Source organism: Galeopterus variegatus, unplaced genomic scaffold, assembly GCF_000696425.1.
Source record: "Galeopterus variegatus unplaced genomic scaffold, G_variegatus-3.0.2 Scaffold1612, whole genome shotgun sequence".
Taxonomy (NCBI): Eukaryota; Metazoa; Chordata; class Mammalia; order Dermoptera; family Cynocephalidae; genus Galeopterus; species Galeopterus variegatus.
Window position 1 is genome coordinate 252,610 of NW_007727723.1, and position 22,428 is coordinate 275,037.

Consider the following 22,428-nt stretch of genomic DNA (forward strand, 5'->3'; position numbering starts at 1 on the left):
CCCCCCCCCCCCCCCCCCCCAGCTCCATGTGTACTAAGGAAAGTGTGCATGCTGTATTGTGTGGATCGGTTCATTAATTGAGGCGAGGGGCCTGCATAAAGAATATGAGTATTTCTGTCGCTCACTTTTAGCTCATTTACCTGCCCCTCTCTCCCTCCTTCCCTCCCTCTCTTCCTTCCTTCTCTTGTGTCATACAGATCAGAGCTGGCAAACACTTTTCCTTCTGAGAGAACTGGCAAGTGGACATGAGCAAGACAGACTGGGCTTCGGTGGCTGCTGCCTTGGCCCCAGCCTGTTGTAGCCACTGCGTATCATCCGGTTTTGATAGAGGAGATGGAAAATTCTGATTCTATGTATATGTGTGTGAAATTTCTTAATTTTGAAACATTGGCATATACAATGCAAGCCAACTCCAAAAGTTGGTTGCCATGTTGATTTCAGTATAACAGATTGGACAAAGTGACCTATGTTGCCTTCAGGCATTCAAATTTGATGACATTTATATTTACAAGAAATATCAAATGTCTGTGCTTTTCTTATTTGAACACAGACTTTCCCTTATTCTCAAATAAGAACAATGATTTAATTTTAATTAGTGCATCATGATTTATAAAATGCTTTTCATATTTACTATCTCTTTTAATATACCTTAACTATTTAAATTTAAGTTTGGGGTAGCTTTGTATGTATATGTCATATGGAATCTGAAAACTCTCTTACCAAGTATTAGCTTATTTATATTCTTAAAATCCTTTTGCTTTGATTCAATAATTGCCTTTGTCTGGTTGGCATTTTCCTTCCATTCTTTTGTACTTGTGTGAATGTTCTCTCATGCCGCATTACGTAATAGGGAAATATAGATGAACACTCCATCCCACCCCAGAATATCAGGTTCTCAAATTAATCATTTAGTGAGCATATTTTTGTTGTGATTGTTGCTGCTGCTTTTCTTTTCTGTTAATAGAGCTACTTAGATATTCCAGTTGACTCCCTATCTTTTTGACCAAAACTGATTGTGTGTGTGTAAAATTCCTTTATTAATTGTTTAAAATAGTGTATTAACTTACCCTGTACAGCATAATACCTCCCTAATCCTCATTATAGGGAAAAAGGTGGAAGTAATTGCCTATGTGTTTGCAGTGAAACTATGAGAGACTTTCCCTTTCATCTATTTTATAACTTTAAAAAATAATTTGTATAACATTTATAGTGGAGTAAATATGTTTTGAAATAACGTTCTTTTTTTATTCCGAAACTCATTAAATCCTCTCTTTGCCTTCAAAAAAGACTGTGGAAATGGAATCACTTTTCTTCTGTCCATTCTGTTTTTTTTTATTATAAAAGTTGTAGTTGTTCTTTTTCATCCACCTACTTATCTTGACAAAATTTCAAACCCACAGAAAAGTTGCAAGGATTAAAGAAAATAAATACCTATATACCCTCCTTAATTTACCAGTTGTTAATGTTTTATCACAATTCTTTCTCTCTCTCCCTCCCTCTCTCCCTCTCTCCGTGTGTGTGTGTATGTGTGTGTTTGCTGAACCATGAGAGTGACTATGAATTTTAAAAACTCAAATTAAAATCAGATTGTAAACTGTTTTGCAGCTAAAAACTTCAGGAGATAGTGTCTAGTCAATGTCCTTGATGGCTTTTTCTAAAGAGCTGCCTTTCATTTCTCTGTAGTCTTATGGAACACCAATATTCTTATGGACATACAATGGCACTCATTTAGGACATGGTGCTTCTAGAACACAGTGCTTCTATTTTTGGAATGAGTTCTCATAATTTTATTATGTATGTGAACTATCAACCCCAAATTAGAGCATATTCCTTCAAAATTTCAAATGTTATTAGCTGCACAATAAGTTCTAATGTAAAAAGAATCTAACTCGATTTAATAACTTAGAAAAATATTATAATAATTCTTTTATGTCCCACCAGTATCTCAGAAATTTTTAATCTACTGCCACAGTGTTCTGGAATACGCCAGAGTTTGGTTCAGTAGCATTGTGTAGCAATTGACAAGGCAGCGAGATAGTCTTGAGTTCAGATATTGGCTTCACTACTTACTATGTGACCTTGGAGTTATTTGAATTTCTCTATGATCATTTTCTCATCTACAAATTGGAGATGATAACAGCGTTTAGGAAAAAAGATAGTGATATAATCCATGGCACATAGTAAGCCTTCAGAAGTTATTTTTATTGTTGTTGTTTTCATTCTTGTTCATCATTTTCAGGTTTTGGGTTATTATAACTTCCAGCTTGTCTTCATGGCTCCAGCTTCCTCTCATTCAAGCTCACCCTAGTCACCCCATCCCTTGGCACTTGGGTGGAGAGGTCAGAAAATCAGCTTCATATTATGTGAATCTGGCTTGGACTCATGGCCAAAAATGGGCTTTAAATGCCTTTCCTCCAGAATTGTACTTAATTAGACAGCTGCAGGCCTCCATCAGAAGGGCCTCAGTCTGCCCCAGCCTGCACATTTCTCTAATCACTAACAGGATTTTGATGTTTCCCTGCTCAGAAACCCTCCATTATTCCCATTTCATACAAAATAAGACCAGATGTCCTCAGTAATAATGGTTGCCATTAATTTCAGTACTTAGTTATGTGCCAGACATCGTATTACATGGTTTACATGTGTTATTTTATGTTTCTGTTTGATTCTCAACACCACCACGAGGAAGGTATTGTTATCCGTCTCCAGTTTATAAATAAGGAAACTGAGGCTCAAACTGTTAAGTTACTTCTTGATCAAAGTAACACTGTCAGGCTGTGGTAAATCTGGGAACTGAATCTGGGCCTGACCACTCCAGAACCTATGCTTTGAGTTAAACTGCACTGCCTTTTCAGCCTTTCTTCAGTCTTGATTATCTAGGTGAGAAGACCTATTGTATCCCCCTTACGTCTCTCTTCTCTAATTTACTACGCACACATCTGTGCTTTAATCTCTCCCTAAACATTCTATTTCCTTTGAAATCTTTGGCTTTTTTTTCTATTCTCTTTGTCTCTATTATAACTTTCCCACCTTTCCATATGTATACTTCCTACTTATCCTTTATGATCCTGTTCACATGCTATATCTTCTATGAAGCCTTCCCTGGTTCTGTTCACTCTTCTCTAAAACAATTGTTCAAATTTAAGTTATATTAGTAATTTGGATGGTAGTTACTTCTAAAGTCTTTCCATTCCATTGTTTTATTAGTTCTTTGAAGGTAGAAGCCATAATATTTTTATCTCTGTATCATCAAGCACGAACTGTATAATTATATAAATAATAATTATTATTATGGCAATGATGGTTATTATTTACTAAGTACTTACTCTCTGCCACATACTATGCTAGGTGCTTTGTATACATTATCTTGGTTTCACAGACTCTGGAAGAGACACTCTTGGGACCTTTGTCTACTTAACTATAAACTAGGAATGAAAACATTCATGATTTTTGTCTACAGTTTTTAGGAAAAGATGGGGCCAGGATTCACAGTTAGATTACTCAGACTTTCTTTTTTTAAATGGTCTTTCCACTACACCATACCATCTGTTCACTTTGCAGATAGTAGGTATCCAGGAAATATCCAGAGCATTCTACTTGTTTTGCACCCCAATTTTTCTCATTCCTGATAAATATTAAGAAGTACATTCATAGGTAAATTGTCTACAACATTTTGTAATTTTCTTTATTCTTATGTACTAGTGGCATTATAGAATTTTACTCTTCTCAGAAGTTTTGGTTTTATTTTATTATTTTTAAATGTCTTATAGTCATGTTAAAGCATGAAATTTGGTTTAAGGTAGATTAGTCTGGGATTCAGTCTGTGTGATTTATGGCTGATTTATTACCTTATAAGGATCTGGTTACAACAGAACCTGTATAATTCAATGCTTTAGCGTGGATCTCCAGGGCCTTGTGGGAGTGAATCTTCTATATGGACAACCTCTTAACAGTCATCAATAGTAATTCATTGACATCGTCATCAAACAAGTTGTTTTCCTGAAATGGTCCATTTGGGAGTACCAGAGAAGAATTCTAATACTTGTTAAAAAGTGTACCAAATGTTCCCTTCTCTGAATCCCTTTAGACTTCAAAGTCCTATAATAGCCAAACATTCATATTTTATTTTTAGAGTAATATAAAATTTGATACTCTAACCACTTATTGAAATTCTAATCACATTGAAAAGTGGTGGAAAGAACGTGGGCTTTGCGATCATATTGCAGTATCTATTATAGATGTTTGTGGGCATTTTATATCACTTCCCTGAATCCTGTTTCCTTATCTATAAAATATAATTTATGATATCTACTTTGCATAGTTATTGTCAACTAGTGATAGTGTATATAAAATTACTAGAATGGCACCTGACACTATTAGTATCATTAATAGAAATACGCCTTACTACTTATTAAATTTTGTATAAGAAATAAACTACCTAAGAACGTATTGGTTGGTGATGTTTTTTTGGTGGTTGGCCAGTATAGGGATCTGAACCCTTGACCTTGGTTAATGATTATTTTTTTTTATCTGTTTTATGTAACTCATTTTAGTGTGACAGTTTCAAAATTCATTTTGCATAGTTCGAAATATCTACTACAGTTTGCTATGAGTATAAGCCATTTAAAAAATCTAATTTTTTCCTCTCAAGAGGGAAAAAATAAAGTCATCAACAAACAAGTATTTAGGTCAATGACCACATTTGATAACTGGAAGGGAAAAAAAACAGACTCAGGAGTTTATACCTACCCCTCGATTTTGTGCTGTAGAGAGGAGCTGGTTTCGTCTGAGGACCTGCTGGAGTGGCTGCGGCCTTTCTGCGCTGACGATACCTGTCCTGTGAGGCCCCGCATCCATGTGCTGCAGATCGTGGAGCAGTCATTCCACCTGGCTGAGGAGGACAGCAAGCTCCTCGTGTTCTTTAGGACGGAAGCCATTCTCAAAGCTGCTTGGCCCCAGCGACAGGTAAGGGAGCGTCTTACTGTGATCTTTTCCCCTATTGACAGTAATTAGAGGTCACTTCTTGATTAAACTACTTTCAAGTGAATAATTGGTTTGGTAATGCAAACTTTCCAATATGTTTTTCAGTCCAACTATTTAGTAATTGCATGCATGTAACAACATTAATTTTTATTGTTCTATATGTTTAAACATGCATATTCACAATAGATGATGTCTCACTCACCAAACATGTGTGTTTCATTTTTCTCTTCCTAAGAAATAAGGAGGATTGTTCAAAGTATCAATATGGCAGCTCCCCATTTCCCAGGAGAATGCAGATCTGAACGGAAATGCAGTGCTCAGTTTAATTCACTTCTTCCATGCTCTGCACAGGCACTAAAATGCCCGTCCCACCCCCACCTACTTCTGTACCTAGAAGGACATGATGTAGCAGAGACACACAATCTTAGTTTCTCTGTACTGTCCTTCAAGGCTCACTCCATCCATTTTCTCTCTGGAACCTTCCCTGACCATTTGAAGTTCAATTGAACCTTGAATTCCACATATTCAATTATTTAATATTTTAATTATTTATTTTTATTATTATTAAAAGTTTTGTCTCCCTACTACCATGAAAACATTATGATTATTGTTAAAAGTTCTGTCCCCCCACTACCATGAAAACTCTAAAGCCCTGGAGGGTGTACTCAACTTTTGAATTCCTCTAGTATCCTTTGCACATACTCAGAACTTAAACAGTTATTTGCTGAGTAAATGGCAATGCTAATATTTCTAAATCAAAGAAGTATGATGGCTGTTGAAGTTTGACTTAAATTCTAAATTGATGCATCATAAGGACGTAGGATCCAGAAGCCAGCAACATCAATCAAGTGCTTTCGCATGCAGAGTAGGACATCATGTCAATAAAAGTCAGAAACCAAGACTTCCCAGATAATTGCATCTGCAAAAGAATTTCTTGGAAGTTTGACTCCAATTCAATTTACCTTCTAATTTTAAAGCTTTGATTATGATTATATTTATATTTATATTCTTATTACTACATTTAAGGAATAATGGTTTTCTTTTTTTAAAAATGAATCAAATGTCGAGAATATCTTGGTATTCATCTCAGAATATCTTCAGAATTATTATATATTCTTGTTTCCTTCTGTGTTATATATAGGTAAATACTATTATTTACTCTTCAAAGTTAGAGAAATTGAGATTCAAAAAAGATGGACTTATCAGAGATTCTCTGCTCTTGCAAAATTGCTGAAATGGATTATAATTAAAAAGTCACTAATATCTTAATAATACTCTGTCTCTGAAGCACTGTGACCTTGCTAGCACTTTGCCTTGAATTACTCAGGAGACCACTCACAGCCTTTTAAAGAGCAATTTAAGAACACAGATGCAGTAGGCTGTAAAATATATTCCAGGTACGTGGCATAGTAGAAGCTAGAGGTGTTCATGTGGCATCCCTGAGGTAAACCCTGCATTAGGTCACGTTATTTTTGCCATGTGGAGCTTTAGATTCTGAGTATGGTCCTGAAGCACATGAATGTCACTGTAGTTACGTACTTTCCTGACACAACCTCCATTTTTCAAGTTCTCAACCTTGCCCAGTTTCATCTGCCTTGGTTGCTAGTGTCCACCAGGATGATGAAGCTGGTTTCTCTGGTTGGAGCCTCCCTTCATGCTGTGTCAGATCTACATACTGAAAATATCAGGAAAAAGAAGCATGGAAGCTGGAAAAAGAGGAAAACATCTGTCTCAGCTGTCATGTTGAAACACTAGAACATACATTTTGATATTTGGGCCCAGACTTTTCACAAATAAGCATTACCACTTTCTTCTTTTAAGCTCATCTCAATGTTCCAGTTACTTAAGGAGCAAGTTGTAACTTTTATGTGATTTCAATGATTTTGAATATTTCTGTGACTTTAATTTCCTTATAGCTTAACTTTTTCTAAAAAGCAGGATTTCAGGCAGCTTAGCCTCTGTTATTAAGATTTCTTTTTCATGTACTTTTCTAAACTGACCTGACTGTATTGCTGTGAATAGAAACTATTTTCTCTCATTTGCAAGGCCCATATGTAACTTGCATTTCACTTATATTTCCTCTGTGTAGTGCAAACTTCCAGGCCCTCTAGAAAACGTATCTCCCAGAAGCCTCTGAGGGACTAGTAAAAGTCAATCTTATTTCCTCTTCACCCTTATTTTCTCCACCCTCTACTTTCCCCTTATATAAGAGTAATTTCCCTGTTCTTCGCAGCTAATGATCTGGGTTACTTAAATATTTGGTCGTAGAAATAAGAAAGCTACCATACTGGCTTAATTGTGCTAGTAATCTCTAGTCGTCTCTAAGAAATAAATCAGTGTCTGCCCTCTTCTTTTAGAAATCATGTATTATATATCTGCCCGCCATTGCTGATTCAAATCTATTTTGGAGGGCTAGTGACTTTGATGGAGGAGATTCTGTCTCATATTGTAAAGAAGGTCTTGTTACTTGGAAAATGAATGCAGAAAAATTGTGGTTCCAGAATGGAAACATCCCCAATAACTTCTGGAATGTTACTATGTAGTTTAAATTATATCTTATACACGCACGCGCGCGTGCGCGTGCGCACACACACACACACATACATATTTTTAATTATTTTTCAGAAATTGTGTTACCTTTCACTAGAGCAATGGTAAGATCAGGGCGGTAGTGGCCAAATATGTGTGCATCTCCATCCTCCCTCTACTACTAGTTTATGATCTTGGGAAAGATTCTTGAACTTGGTGTGTAAAGCAGAGCCTTGGGCTGGAGGAGATATGGGATGCTTGCTCACTGCATCTGTCATTGCTTCCATGTACATTAGACTGTGCTCTTTATCTCTGTATCCCAAACACCTAGAAGATCCCAAATATTGACTGTGTGGCTTCTCATTTTCTTCACTTTTTCCCTATCCTCTTTTTAATTCTCACAGGTGCTTTAAGTAATATTAAGGATAGAGACAGGTTCTTACAGAGTAGGGATAAGAAGAGATAATGATATTGCAATGTTCAATTACCAAAAAATGTGGGATTGCCACCTTCACTGTGGCTGGTAATCCTCTTAGGCAGACTTTGCATACATCAAAGAGGGACTTAATATTTAATTATCCTTGAGGTACCCAAAGTAGTGGCCCCACAAATTAATGTGTTGCTGGGAAACCAGCCAGCTCCTGCAAAATTAAACACAAAGTCTGTGGTGTCTGCTACCTCACTGGTTCTCGGAGAGACAGCAATTTCTAGTTTCCTAATGATTAGTTAACAGAATTAAAAATTCAGAGCCCTCATTTTTCAACAGTATAAGAGGTCTTTGTTTCTTTCCCAGAAATGTGCCCCAGCTTGGGGTGGGAGGGAGGAAGAGGGGGACCTGAAGGGTAGGGGACAGGATGAATGTGCTGTGTTAATCCTTGTGGTACGGGTTATCTAAGTTTTTCAGCTTTTGTAATTTTCTAGTTAATTGGTGCATGAAAATATGGGTCGAAATACTGATGTTTCCTTAAAAAAATTCCATTCCTCATCACCTCCGGTTCCCACCCCCATTTTTATGTAAAAGAGAACATGGCTTAGAGTTTTGTCTCTTAAAATTTCAGAGTATCTGAATTTGTGGTTGTAAGTGATCACTGGAAAGAATCAATTTGAGACAACTTAAAACCTCTTTGCAAATTCATGTATTTTGCCTACTTTGAAATGTTCAAGGACGAATTAACCCGTCTGGTCAGAAACCAGTTTGGTTTTATTTGCCAAAACATTAACAAAGTGTGCACTTCTGTGTTAGAGCTCAAAGAACCGTAATGAAAGTTAATATGCAAAGCTATGTTTAGTTTTTTACAAGTAATTTACTTTTACCTTAAATGTCTTCAGAGCTAAGACTCACTGCAATGATTTGCTTAACCAAATATAGGATAATATTTAACATTAACAATTTGTGTGCACACACAGAAATAATATGTCCCTTACAGACATGAAATCACAGATTTCTAGAAAGACTTTCAAAAGCATCCCAGTTCGGTAGTCATATTTCATAGAAAAGGATATGGATGCCTAGAAAGGAAAAAGTACTTCCTCATTTTTTAGCTTAAATATCACCTGTTTTTGAAACTACTATGCAGGCTAAATTAACCACTCAGTCAGTCTGTTTTATTGCTTAATTCTCCAGAAATCGCTTACACTATGTGCTAACTTCTTTCCACCTATTCTTCTGTTTATTACATGATGTTTTTCTTCATCTGTTAGAATATAAATTCCATGAGAACAGGGTTCTCATGGACACTCCATAAGTATTTGTTGAATAAATGAATATTAAATCTCAAAAAACTTGTACAAGGTCACCCTTAAAATGGCAGGGCCAGGACTCCTGACTTTCAGTCTGATGTACTTGCCATTGATGATGAAGGATTAGACCATGCTGCTTCCCCTTTATATGCAAGCAAAATGGTTTGCTTGGAGTAATGGCAAGATTTCCTTACACAGCAACCTGGTGCCTCCAGATTGATACTGTTTTATATTAGCTTGCTATACTTTGCTGACAGTGGGTTCTGACCAGCTTCCATGTGGAAGCAAACAAGTTACAAGGATGTTTTTCCAGATATAAGCAAGAAATTTGAAATGTTAGAATAGAGGTCCATGTGCCTTTTTTCCCAAGATGATTAAAATTGAGAGAGCATCCATATTAATTGGTCCTGCAAATATTTGGAGATGTTGAGAGTTTCTCTTTAAGAACAATAGGTTCTTTTCTTTAAACATTTGCCCTTTTTTACTGGCATCATTGGGGGAAGAAGAGGGGACTGTGGAATGTATTCTGTGTGCACATTAATCTGTAAAACTGTCTTGCACAGTAGTTACCATCCTCTCTGTTTTAGATGAGGTCACATGGCCTATTTAAAGTAGCACAGCTTGTGAGTGATAAACTGGAACTCTAACCCAAATCTGTCTGATCCCAAAGCCTGTATTCTTAGCCCTATACTACTACTTCCCATTTGTCAGGGAAATACACTCAGCGCTAATATTTGGGTAGCATTGGACTACATAAAGTGTGTTCATCTGGTCTTTTCCTTTTCCCACTGACTTTGTATGGTTTGAATTTGTTTAGATGTGAGAGATCAGGAGTTTGAAAGAGAACAGAAGGCACTGCTTCACCTTTTAGCATTTGTCACTGTCTCAATACATATGTTAACTACTGCTTAATTAAAGCATTGAAAAATGCTGTGCCTCATAACTGTTTGAGCAGAGCAATATGTGAAATATTCATCAAAGATTCTTCAAGCATGTATTATGTGCCATGCACTGTCCCATACTCTGGGGATAGGAAAATAGATAAGGAAATTGGTAGTAAAGTGGTTGGGCTCTTCAACCACACAAACCTGGATTCAAATCCCAGTTTCACCATTCACTAGTTCTGTGAGCTTGGAGGAAACCTCAGTTTCCTTGTCTGTAAAGTGGGAATAATATGCAATTATTGTGAGGATTAAATGGCATAGTACATGTGAAGCTCTAATTTCAGCCCAGGAAAGTGGACCTCATTGGTGAGGGCCTACACATGGGTGGAAAATGTAATCTATAGACAAAGAAGTAAATACCCCACAGTGTTTGGGTGCTCTGACAGAAGCTTGCACAGTGCAAAGGGGTCCAGGGAGGGCATGTAGCCATCCTGTCTGCAGTCAGTGAGGAAAGACTGCTCTAGGAGGTGATGCTTGAACTGAGTTCAGCACTGCTGGTGGATGGAGTGAAGGCAAGAGCCACCAAGAGATGAAAGTGCAAGAAAGCAGACCATATTATGGAGAGCCCCCAGTGTCCTGCTCAGGTTTTACTTCGATGGTGCTAAAGCACCATAGAAGGGTATTGCCAGAAGAGTAACATGATCAGATTTGCATTTTGGAGGGAACCTTCTGACCTCTGCATAAACAATAGACTGGAAGGGTCTGCCTGGAGAGATACCAATTAAGAGGACAAAGGTGGTAGTCTTGTTGCCTGAACTTGGCCCTGAACTTGGTAGTAGCTTTGAAGTTAGAAAAGGGTAGAAAAGATAGTTTGAGTAGTTAATACCACTAGTCTTGGTGACTGTTTAGATGTGGGGGAGATGAGGAAAAAAATTGAGATTCCTCTGATTTTTTGCTTAAGTTTCTAGGGAAGAGGTGATGCTACTCAACTTGCTAGAAAATACAGGAGGAGAAGCCACTTTTGTGGAGAAAGATACTAATTTCAGGGAAGTCATTAGTATGTTTTAATTCTGAACATTGTTTGGGGTGCTGGGGATGGAGAGGTAGGCTCTGTTTAGCCCCTTCACATAAGCAGACTTTCTTCATAGCCTTAACTCATCTTAGTCAACAGTTACCACTTCTAGGAAGTAAATGTGAGTTTAGCAAATGTCACTGGATGATGTTTGCTCTTACACTGTCCCTGGGCACCCTTCTCTCAGGTTCAGGTCAGGTCTCAGCTGGGCTTTGTAGTGAGTAGGATAATTATATACAAGTGCCTTTTGCTTAGATGTGTGATAACCTCGCAGTTATGATCTTTAGTTAACGTGTCGTATAACAATATTGTCTCTTCAGTCCTCTTAGGGATTAGAGAGAAAAGATGAAGGGAAAGAAAAAAATAGGCAGGAAATATAGAAGTATATGGATGTAAGGGAAATAGATTAGCTGAGAAATAGAAATAATTTGTTTTTTTAAACTTTTTGTTTCAAAATAATTTCAGATTTACAAAAAAATTGCATAAATTCTACAAAGAATTCTGTGTATGTTTTACTAAGATTCACCAAATATTAACCTCTCAGATAATCATAAGTTACATTGATACAATACTATTTAATTTACACCCGATTCAAATGTTGTCAGTTGTCCCGCTAATGTCAATTATTTTATAAAATCTCCCTTAATTTGATTTTTTATGTATTGACATTTTGGATTATTGGTAAGAATACCACAGAACTGAAGTGAGGACTGCGTCATATCAGGAGATGTATGGTTTGTTCCATTAGTAGTAATATTAACCTTGATCACCTGATTGAGGTGGTGTCAATCATATTTCTTCTCTGTAACAAGTATCATTTTCCCCTTTGTAATAAATATCTTATAGGGAGGTACTTTGAGATTATGTAAATATCCCAATTCTCATTATACTTTCATCTACTAATTTTAGCATGAATTGATGATCATTGCCTGAGATAATTATTACTGCAGTGTAGGCCAAATGGTGTTTTTTTCTGTCATTTGTTCTCACGCCCCCAATATACTTATTTATTCAGTTATTTATTTAAGTAATATAAATTCAGGGATTTTCATTTTGTTCAGTGGTTGTAATCTATTACTATCATCATTAATTTTTTGCTCACATTATCTCAGATTTTGCCATTGGGGTTCTCTTAAAGGTTTTTTCCTTTTGACATTTGTCCATCATTTCTGGAACACTTTTTTTACTTTCTGGCAACTAATTGATGTTTGAGAATCCTCTTGCACTTTCCCTGCCCAGCCCTGATTTCAGTTGTTGATTTCAGAAAACATTGGTTCTTTTTATTGAAGAATGGTATTTAGAAGCCAAGAGTTGGGTACTAGGTGTGCTCATTGATAGTGTAGTCTTATAGTTTCTAGATCTGCTAAGGGGACAAAACTGGAAGCATATATATGGAAATATGCATATCTACATCTGTTTCTTTATCTGTTCATACACTGAAAACATAAGTTCATATTGGTACCTGCAATTCCAGTCCAACACCACAGAGTTAATTCTTGCCCTCCCCTTTTCATAATTTGTGAACTCCTCTCTCTATTAGTGAGAAACTCGGGTCTCATTATTCATCATATATTTAGATATTTGCCAGTCCTAAAGTACATATAAAGTAATTTTAGAGTTGCCAACCCACTTACTAGCTAGAATATAATATCTTTGTAGGGCTCTTTTTGTCTTTAGCCTTAGAGTAATGGTACTAAAAAATACTCTTTTTTTCAGGGTTACTTAGTTCTTCTTTCTCTTTCTCTCTCTCTCTCTCTCACTTTATACATGCACATGGACACACACACCATCTTCACTGTGGTTGTCTTATTCACACTGATTATTCTTATTATTAGGTTTATTTTTTTCTGTTTATGTGGTTGCCTTATTCTTGATGATTTCATTTATTTTATCTTTTTTTGAATATGTGAAATAACTTGAAATATGAGATCATTCTCTGGCATTTAGTGTTTTTTTTTTTCTTTTTTATTTACAGTATTTTGAAGTTTAGACATTCTTTGCCTGTAATTGTGCTGAATGTATGGGTTTTATGTAGTTTTATTTGTTCTTGTTGTTCTATTTTGTTTTTGGAGGCATAGGGAGACTTATAACTCAGTGGCTGCCATCTTCGTCTGCTACCCAGAAGTCTCTCTAGATAACTTCTAACTGTTATAAGAAATCAGAATCAAAATAAAAACTCTGAAAGCTACAACAAATATTTGTTTCACTGAAACTGAGAAGATGCTAAATGTACGGTTAATTCCATGTTTTTGAGGGCTTTCCGTGGACTGAACATTAGGCTTTGTGTGTATATCATCTAATTTAAACACCATAATGTTTAATGTTTAAAACCTTCAGACACAGGTGAACTTATCACTCCACTCCTCACATGAGGAAACCAGTCTCAGAATGGTTAAGAAACTTGCACAGGGGCCGGCCCGGTGGCGCACTGCTATAGTGCGCCGCTTGGGAAGCGCGGTGGCGCTCCTGCCGAGGGTTCGGATCCCACATACAGACCGGTTCCCGCTCACTGGCTGAGCGAGGCGCGGGAGCATCACCAAGGGCTGCGATCCCGTTGCCGGTCCCGGTCCGGTACGGGGGCAACACTGAGGGTTGCGATCCATTGCCGGACATGGAAAAAGACAAAAAAAATAAAAAAGAAACTTGCACAATATTTCAATGCTAAAATGTGGCAAAATTATGTATAATAATAAACTATCAATATTAGTAGCTACCATAGTGGCCCAGAGTTAACTCAGTGTTAGATACCCAAGGTGTGTGCCTCTGTATGTGTTATACTATATTATGTTATATTATGTCATGTTATACATTATATTATGCTGTATTATTCTCAAAGTAATCTGATAGGTTAGGTATTATTACCTAATTTTTACATATGAAAGCACTGAGGCTCAAGGAGATGTTTTTACATGGTCATACATATATTAAGTAGCAGAGCCAACATTCAAATTTGAGTCTGAATGGTACAATACAGCGAAAAAATTTCCTTCTCTATGAATTATTCTACTAATACTTCATCAAGTTTAACTAAAAAACAAAATGTGGCCTTAAAAAATTAGCTTCAATAGCAGCTCTTTAGACTAATGGGTACAAAACTGTGCTATCTACCTGATATGGATTGAATTATGTTCCCCAAGTTTTACGCATTAGAAGCTTGATCCACACTGTGACTGTTAAGAGGGTGGGAAATCCTTTTATGGTAATTGAAAGGTGGAGTCTTGAGGAGGTGATTAGATTCTGAAGACCATGCTGTAATGAATGTATTTATGGTCATGGGTGTGGTTCTGAGGGCTTTCAAAGGAGAATGCATGAGGAGCTCTCTTTGCCCCACCATTTCTTCCATGTGAGACCTGTGGGTCACTATTGCCACCACAAAGGCCTTCACCAGATTGTTCCCTGGACTTTGGATTTCCCGGGCTCTGACTGTAAGCAATAAATTTTATTTTCTTATAAATTACCCAGTTCCAGATATTTTGTTACAAGCAACAGGAATAGACTAATACACTATCCTAAGAGAATCATTGTGCAGTATATGCATGTATTAAAACAACATACTGTACCCCACAAATATGTACAAATAAATGTTAAAGTATTTTGAATAAAAATAAAATAAGCACATGTATATTATTTGTCCTAGAGAAAACATTTGTAAGGCAAAATCTTTCCTCCTCTTATTTTAACACAAAATATTTTCCCATATCATATGTTTCATTTTAAAAGTGTTTCATAAAATATTATATTTAGCCACGTGAATACATGTATTATGTATGGAAGTTACAACAGCACTTGTGGGGAGTGATAAGGGCGTGCCTTACTGTGTAATTTCTGTGTTTAGAGGTATAATAACATAAGTAGGATGCTGTCAAAAATGGCTCAGAATCACAGTCGTTGGCCTCTTCTATGCGTTTACATATGTTTACGCATCCACAGATGTGTGGAAACCCTTTGGGAGCCTCAATTCCTGTTCTTTCATTGGGTTTCTCCCCATCCTGTGCTGTGTTTGCAGTGCCCTGGAGGAGACTGTTTATGGCAGCTGAGAATCATTTATTCTTAAGCAGTTTACAAACAGGCACCCATTCTCCTACTGTGCCTTAGGAGAGCAGCATAAACTACAAGTTTTTGCTCATTACCAAACCTAGAACCGAAAGTAGGAAAGAGTTCAATCTCTCATTTCTTTATTCCTTGTCAGCACACCCTTCCTACCTGCTAGATGTTCTCACCTTAGCATGGGCTAGGGAAGGTTGTTTGACCCTTCACGCTGTCTCAGCAACACAGTTTTCCTTTATTATAAGCAGTAGAAGGTTAAGTATTTATGAAATTCTCTCAGTATCAACATCTATTTTTTAGTTCTATAGAAATGGGAAAATCTGCCAGAAAATAGCACCTTACTTTTAATGTTTAAACTTTAGTGATATTTTCACAATTTTATACTTTTGATTTAGTAAAATCCGTAAGTACCCAAAGTGGACAAAATCATGATTTTCTTGTCTAATAGTAATAATTTATGCTATAATTTATAGTAATACCGAACAACAATAATACTATTTATCGAGTACTTACTGTGTGCCAGGCACTGGTCTAGGTACTGTGTAGATCAGTGGGGAATGTTGCTAGTCAGGAGCTTATGGCCAGCTTTGGTCTTCTCAAAATTTTCTTCCCCAGACATACTGGTTAGATCCAGTGGACGCAACAGGCAACACTGGCCACCTGAAACCTTATAAAAGTAGTAGCTTTAACAGACAGGGGTCTAGTATTGCTAGAGGTCAACTCTGTCACCTTTTTATGTTTCTATTTATCTACTGAAGCAGGGATTGTTTGTTTGTTTTGCTTTTTGAAGACCTGCATACAAAGGCATCTCAGTATGACTTTACTGTGTTCATGAAAGGAATTGTACATTTACTTTGCAGCTTTAAATCAAGCGTTATCATGTGAGTCTCTTAGAAGCTAGCTAACAGCTCACCATCTCTTACGGAAGGTAAGAGTGTGCTGATCAATATCACGGCAACTGGTAATCCTCTGCGTGTTGGTAATTATTTTCTACGCATAAAGTTCTTTTTATATGAATTAATATCTATTTCATATTTGTAAATATCTGAAGATAAAATAAGCTATTTTCAGCGACTGCAGGAACATGCATATTTTAGGAGAGATGCCTCAATTTGAGATACTCGTGTTCACTTTCAGCAGGCACAGAGGAATTTAAGGTTAAAACTGTCTTCAACTGAGAATAAGTGACTTAGTCCACTTTTTCAAGGACAGTGACTGTCTCTGATAAGGAGGCTGCAGCTATTTATTTGACAAATTGGCTTACAACAAGTGCTAAAGTCACCTAATTCAATGAGGAGAAAACAGTGCATTGAGAGACAATAGTGAAAAAGATATATTTGAGTCACATTTGGATTTTGCCCTTTAAAATCCTATGTTTAGTTGTTGGTGTCAGTATGGAATAGTCGCTAAACATACAGGAGCCTGTAAAATATTCGATGTTTTCACCTCCAGGATCTTGTTTGATACTCACTGGGGAAGGGACAGGGGTATTAAAAGAAGTATATGTTACTTTCTCACTAGGGAAAAGGACAAAGTCAAAAGAAATTTGGTAAAAAAATAGCAATTTCTCTCAAATTCATTTTCATTAATCTGTGGAGGGCATTCTTAAGAGTCATTTCAAATACCATATTCATTGCACAAATAAGTGAAATTTTTAAAATACCCACTATTCTATTTTTCTAAAACAGCCATATTTCTTTGTATTCTTTTCCTGACTTCTTTAGTCCATAGACATAACTAATATTAGAAGGAATAATAACACAAATCCAGCTTTATGCTTTTTTTACACTTGGCGTATTATGTAAATGGTAACATAAACGATATATGTCATTTATTGTGTGCCTACTGTGCACCAATCTCTTTGCTAGCTATTTTATTCCCATCATCTTATTTAATATTCACAATATCGTTTAATGTGTTATCTCTGTCTTACAAAAAAGAAAACTAAGCCTCAAAAAGGCAACATGGTCAGTAATGTCTCCAGGATAAACATTATTCTGGAGTACTTTTACTTCACCATCTCTTATTGAAAACTTCATATATAATCAAATTGACCTTTTTTCCCTTTTTTTACAATCCCTTTAGTGAGGTATGTTGAAGCATTTGATAACCACCTAAAGTTAGTTTTTCCTTCATGTTAAGATACGTTTCATAATCATTTCACATTGTAACTGTTTGGAGACTTATGTTAGTTCTCTATACTTCTCATACTTTTATGAAATATATTTAGATATTTGGAATACGTATTTTCTGTAGACTGTATTGGAACTTCCTGGAAAAGAGATAATTTGATTCTTTCCTAGGTCTGTATCCATGCTGAGCCAGGTGCTTTGTTTTCAGGTATTTAAGAGAATCTAAATTGCCTTGATGCTCATACTAATTGCATGCTCTCACAACTTCTGTAAGCCTCTGAGACCAGTTTGCTTTAGTTTTTGTGGTCTCAGGACAATACTTTCCCCAATTTTTTCCCCCCCCAGAGAATTTGTCAGATTTATGACACAGTGATTTCTTCAATTTAAGGTTGTTTACTTTTTCTAACTCTTAATGAGCAACATTACTAGATGTAGTATAGAAATATATTGGGCAAAAGCCATTTTCTAGAAAGTGAGTAGATAAAAATCATTATTTTTATTGTACTGTTTATTCAGGGAATATGTATTGATCATTTGCTATGCTCCATATTCTCTGCTGACTGCTAGGATTTAATCATAGCTGAAATTTTTAACACTGATAATTTGGAGGCATTTTCATTAAAATTAGGAACAAAGTAAGAGTACCCAATATTATTATTATTTTTTAGCATTATTCTTTAGTTCCTAGTTAATGTAGTAAGAAAAGGAACAGAAATAGGATCTGTAACTTTTTGAAAAATCAAAATTGCCACTGTTTACTTGTAGAGTATGTCATTCTTATTTCTAGAAAACCCAAGGAAAATACTGAAAATTACTAGAATTAATAAAAAGAATATATTAAAAGGGCTAGATAAATGATAAAAGAATACATATGACAACATATATGAAAATAACTTTTGTAAGTCCCTGGTATTATGGGGGCTTATTAATAAATATGAGTCTACTTATGGAGATTTAGCTTTCTAAAATTATTGTGTCATTTTTTTTCAAATGCATTTTAGAGTAAATATTGCTAAAAAATATGCTATTTTACTGTCTAGAAAGCAATTGGTAGGAACCTTTATTTAATACTTTTTTCTAAGGAAGAGATTTTGTTTGGTGTTAAAATAGCCTAGTCTTGGGCTCTTTCCCAGTGGGATGAATTATAAACATAAAGGAAACAGTTTTCCCTGAATTTCTCCTATTTCTGCAAGTCTTATGAACAGAGGCACTGACTAGCATGTTTGTATGGCAAAAAACCTTGGAAGATAGATATAGTATCTCCCTTGGAGCAAAGAGCAGGTACTTCTGCTGTCCAGTATAACAGGTTCATATTCCCTAAGCTTGGGGTTATTCAGTAACACAGTCTACTCTGTGTGTCTGTGTCTCCGGCTCTCTGCACCATCATGTAGTGCTTGGGACTTGGGGAACTGGCGCAAGAAAATGCTGATAATCTGACTACTGCTATTGCTGTGAATAATGAAGATCTTTGTCTCTGACCCAGGAGTTTCTCGTCTTCTGCCAGAATCCATTAAGCTATGGCAGGCTATCTTGTTAGCTTGTCAGTAGGATAAAACCTTCACAATCTTGAAAAAGGCTCTCATTTTCAAAGTGCTTCCTTCAAAATTAACTCCAGGGTCTTGATCCAAAGGACTAATTACAAGGCACATTGGAAAGGACCTCTTCTCATCCTTTTCCATGTGATTGAGATTCTGGGGAGTTAACTTTATATTCAGGAATAAGGTTGGTCTGGGAGAGAAGTTATGTAGAAACTTTCTTTCTCAGAAGTCTGAAACCTCTTACTTTGTTTTAAGCAGGGAAGATAAGCCATAACTCTTATTATTTCCAGGAAGAGCAGACCTAAAACTCTTGATATACAGGCCAGATAACAAATAATTTCAGAAAAGGTTTCCATGTGGAGGAAGGAAGTCAGAGCAGATCGCTGGAAGCCACCAATGTAAAATACAAAGAATTAACATTTATTGAGTACCTAGAAGAATGCTTGATACTCTCTATTCTTTGGCTCATTTAATTTTTTTAGTAATCTTGTGAAAAGGCTGTCTCCTCACTCTGCCATATTACTGCTGGGAACTGAGACTTGGATATTTTGTAGTCACCCAGCTAGTGAGTTAATTGGTTACTTTGATAGAAGTCTGGTGTCTGCATATTTCTTTGCGTTAACTTTACCAATTGAATATGTGGTCTTACATGTTAAACATTTTCTTTAGTTCTGCCCTGACCACTTATGAAATATCTCTTTTGATTTTCCCCATATCTTCCTATTTTCTTTCATGTTTTGTATCATATATCTAGGAGAAATCTCAGAGTGCCCTAGATGTGTTGGATCTGATTATGCCTATTCCTCTGAAATTCTTAGTTCTTCCTGTTAAAATCCCTTCTATATCAAAGTTGTTTCTTCCTAAAGATAAAAATAATCCTCAGGTTTAAGATTGAAAAATAATCTTTGGATTTAAAGTTTCTCATTTGACTTCTGTGATAAATGGATATAAAAAGTTAAACATACATAGTAGGCATAAAAAAATTAGCTCTCTACCTTTCTCTTTACTTTTCAAGGGACATTTCATGAGATGTCTTTTTATCCTTTTAAGTCTTCTCCTTTGTCTCCTAACTGAAAGGAACTGATGTCAATATTCACAGTGTTTTGGGTGTACGTGGTGCTCCCAAGCATGCAGTCGTCCTCACATTCTAGCCCTAGTACACCTACCTCCTTTACCATATCAACCACAGTTCACCTTCACTTTCCACAGATTACTTCTCAGAATTCCTCTTTGACTCCCTTCATCTCTCCCCAGTCTCTTCTTTTTTTCCCCTCATCTCTACATGTCTGAATCCTACTCTTCCTTTGTATCCTGTCTTGTGTGCCACTTTGTCCACAAACCTTTCAGATCTTCTGAGCTCAAGTTAACTTCTCTCTTCTTATAGCACTGTAAACTATATATTTCTTAAGACCTTTATCAAATTGAATGTGTTACAGTAAAAGCCTTCTTAACTACCACGTGTCAGTTACTCAGGTGTGTTAAAGTAAAGATCATAAAAAATGATACATTCATACCTTAAACATTTTGTGTGAAATTAAAAATATAAATGATCATTCATTTGCCAAATATTTATTGTAGAGCTAAGGCCTTTTCTTAAATATTCAAGTTACTGAGCTTGCAGAGCAACTAAATAACAGTTTCTTCAACTGATTTTATGTGACCATCTAAATGAAGAGAGTAAACATGTCTACTTTTTGTATGTTCATTTTTGTGTCTCATGATGTAGAAAGACAACTGATTTGAGTGAACAGCTGATGTCGATGATATACTTCACATGGAAAATACCCTCCCTTTGAATCATATCTGTGTGTGTCCAGTGAACCAATTTGTAATTCCAAGCAAAACTAGAAAGAAATATGAAGAATGTATTACTTTTTTATTCCAGAGACTGAGTTAAATCCAGAGGGATGTTTGAGAAAGGGATGACTCAGATTGTTACAGTCAGAGATTTGTGGTCATTTGAAGGAACACAGTAAGTCCTGAATGTCAGCAGGTCGAAATAGGAAATGGGCAAGTCAGAGGTTAGAAACGTAGTAATGGGAGGAGGTACCATTATAAATAGTAGATTGAGACAAGACGTTTACAAATGATGCTGAAAATGACAGGGCTAGAATTTTTCTTTCAGTGGTATGTGGTATGAGATAAGGCAGCTCCTCACAGAACCCACAGAGGAGTGAACATAGTCTCTTCTTAAATTGTAGCAGCACTAACCTAGTCCAGAATTGAGTATTTTCACTTAATGCATTTAAGGCCCACCACCCTGGCTTGGGAGCCCAGGGGGCTTCCGGTCCTTCTGGGTTTTATAGGTGTTCTTTGGTGGTGTTAGACCTTATTAGTTAATATCAAACTTTGTCTCTGATCTGTGTATTTTGTTTTTTCTTTCAGTTCTGTGTTGGATTATTTGTTGTTTCCACCACTTAAACTCTGCACTGGATCTGTTGTCCTTTGCTTACTTCTAAAATGGGGGAACTTCTGGTGGGGACCCAGAACTTGAGCCCTGTATTTGAGCTAAATTGCTGTTTTGCTGCTGATTCCCTGGGGAAGGCTTTTTGTGTAGGTCAGGTTTTAATTGTTGACCTTGAATGTATGTACTTCCAGGTCTTGTAGTTCCAGTACACCTGGGTTGTGTGGAAACTCTGGTCTCGGCCTGAGAATTTTCAGCAACTGCACCCCCTGCAGTTCTGTATTCCTGACCAGTCTCCACTAAGTGGTCCTGTGCTGGTTGGGGGGCAGATCAGCTGTCCATACTATGCCCCAGTGTTTTCCTGGTGGGTCCGTTTCGCCCACCACCTGTACTCCAAGCACTTCCCACAGGATGGGCCATGTGCCAGTGCCTTGCAATGACTCACCAGCCTCTGAGCGGCTCCTTTTTTCAGTTGTCTGTGTCTCCTCGCCCCTATGGGGGTCCATGGGAACCACCAAGGTCCTATGTGGGTCCTGGGAGCCACCAAGGCTCTCTTCTCCTCTGCCACCTCCAAGCAACTTCATCCGAAGGGCACAGCTGCAGCTTTTGCCAGTTCATGCTCCATGCACTCAGCAGCTCCAGCCTTGAAGTGGCTGGAACTTGAAATGGTGGGAGCAATCCTTTATTTCTTTCATCATGGTTTCTCCTGCCTTCATGAACTCCGTAGGTCTCTCCTCCTCTTCCCCTGATCTCTAGTGTCCCTAGCTTGGCTGTCATTGCTTTTTAATAGTTGTAGATTGGTTGATTTGTGGGAGAGAGTGATTGTGGGGACCATCTATTCCATCATCTTGACTGGAAGACTCTGGATTATTTTTAGACAAGTGGTTCTCTGATATTCTGGTCTCAGGAACCCTTCCCACTTTTAATAATCATTAGGGATCCCGAAGAACTTTGTTTATGTGGGTTATACCTATTGATATTTACTGTATTTGAAATAAAATATGAGGAACTTAAAAAAATACGTTCATCATCATTTAAAATTAGCACATATGTTGGCATAAATAACATACTTTTTTGAAAAGAACTGTTATAGAAAAAA

General features: G+C 36.7%; 1 protein-coding gene across 1 annotated transcript in view; it reads left to right on the plus strand.

Moving 5' to 3' along the window:
* The window catches only part of LOC103594718 (neuroblastoma-amplified sequence), a 301,995-nt gene that overhangs the window by 245,083 nt on the left and 34,484 nt on the right, over positions 1-22,428 (plus strand). The window contains exon 39 of the mRNA XM_008577970.1: positions 4,770-4,965. Coding sequence (XP_008576192.1) covers positions 4,770-4,965 — 196 coding nt within the window. The remainder of the gene's footprint in view (positions 1-4,769; positions 4,966-22,428) is intronic.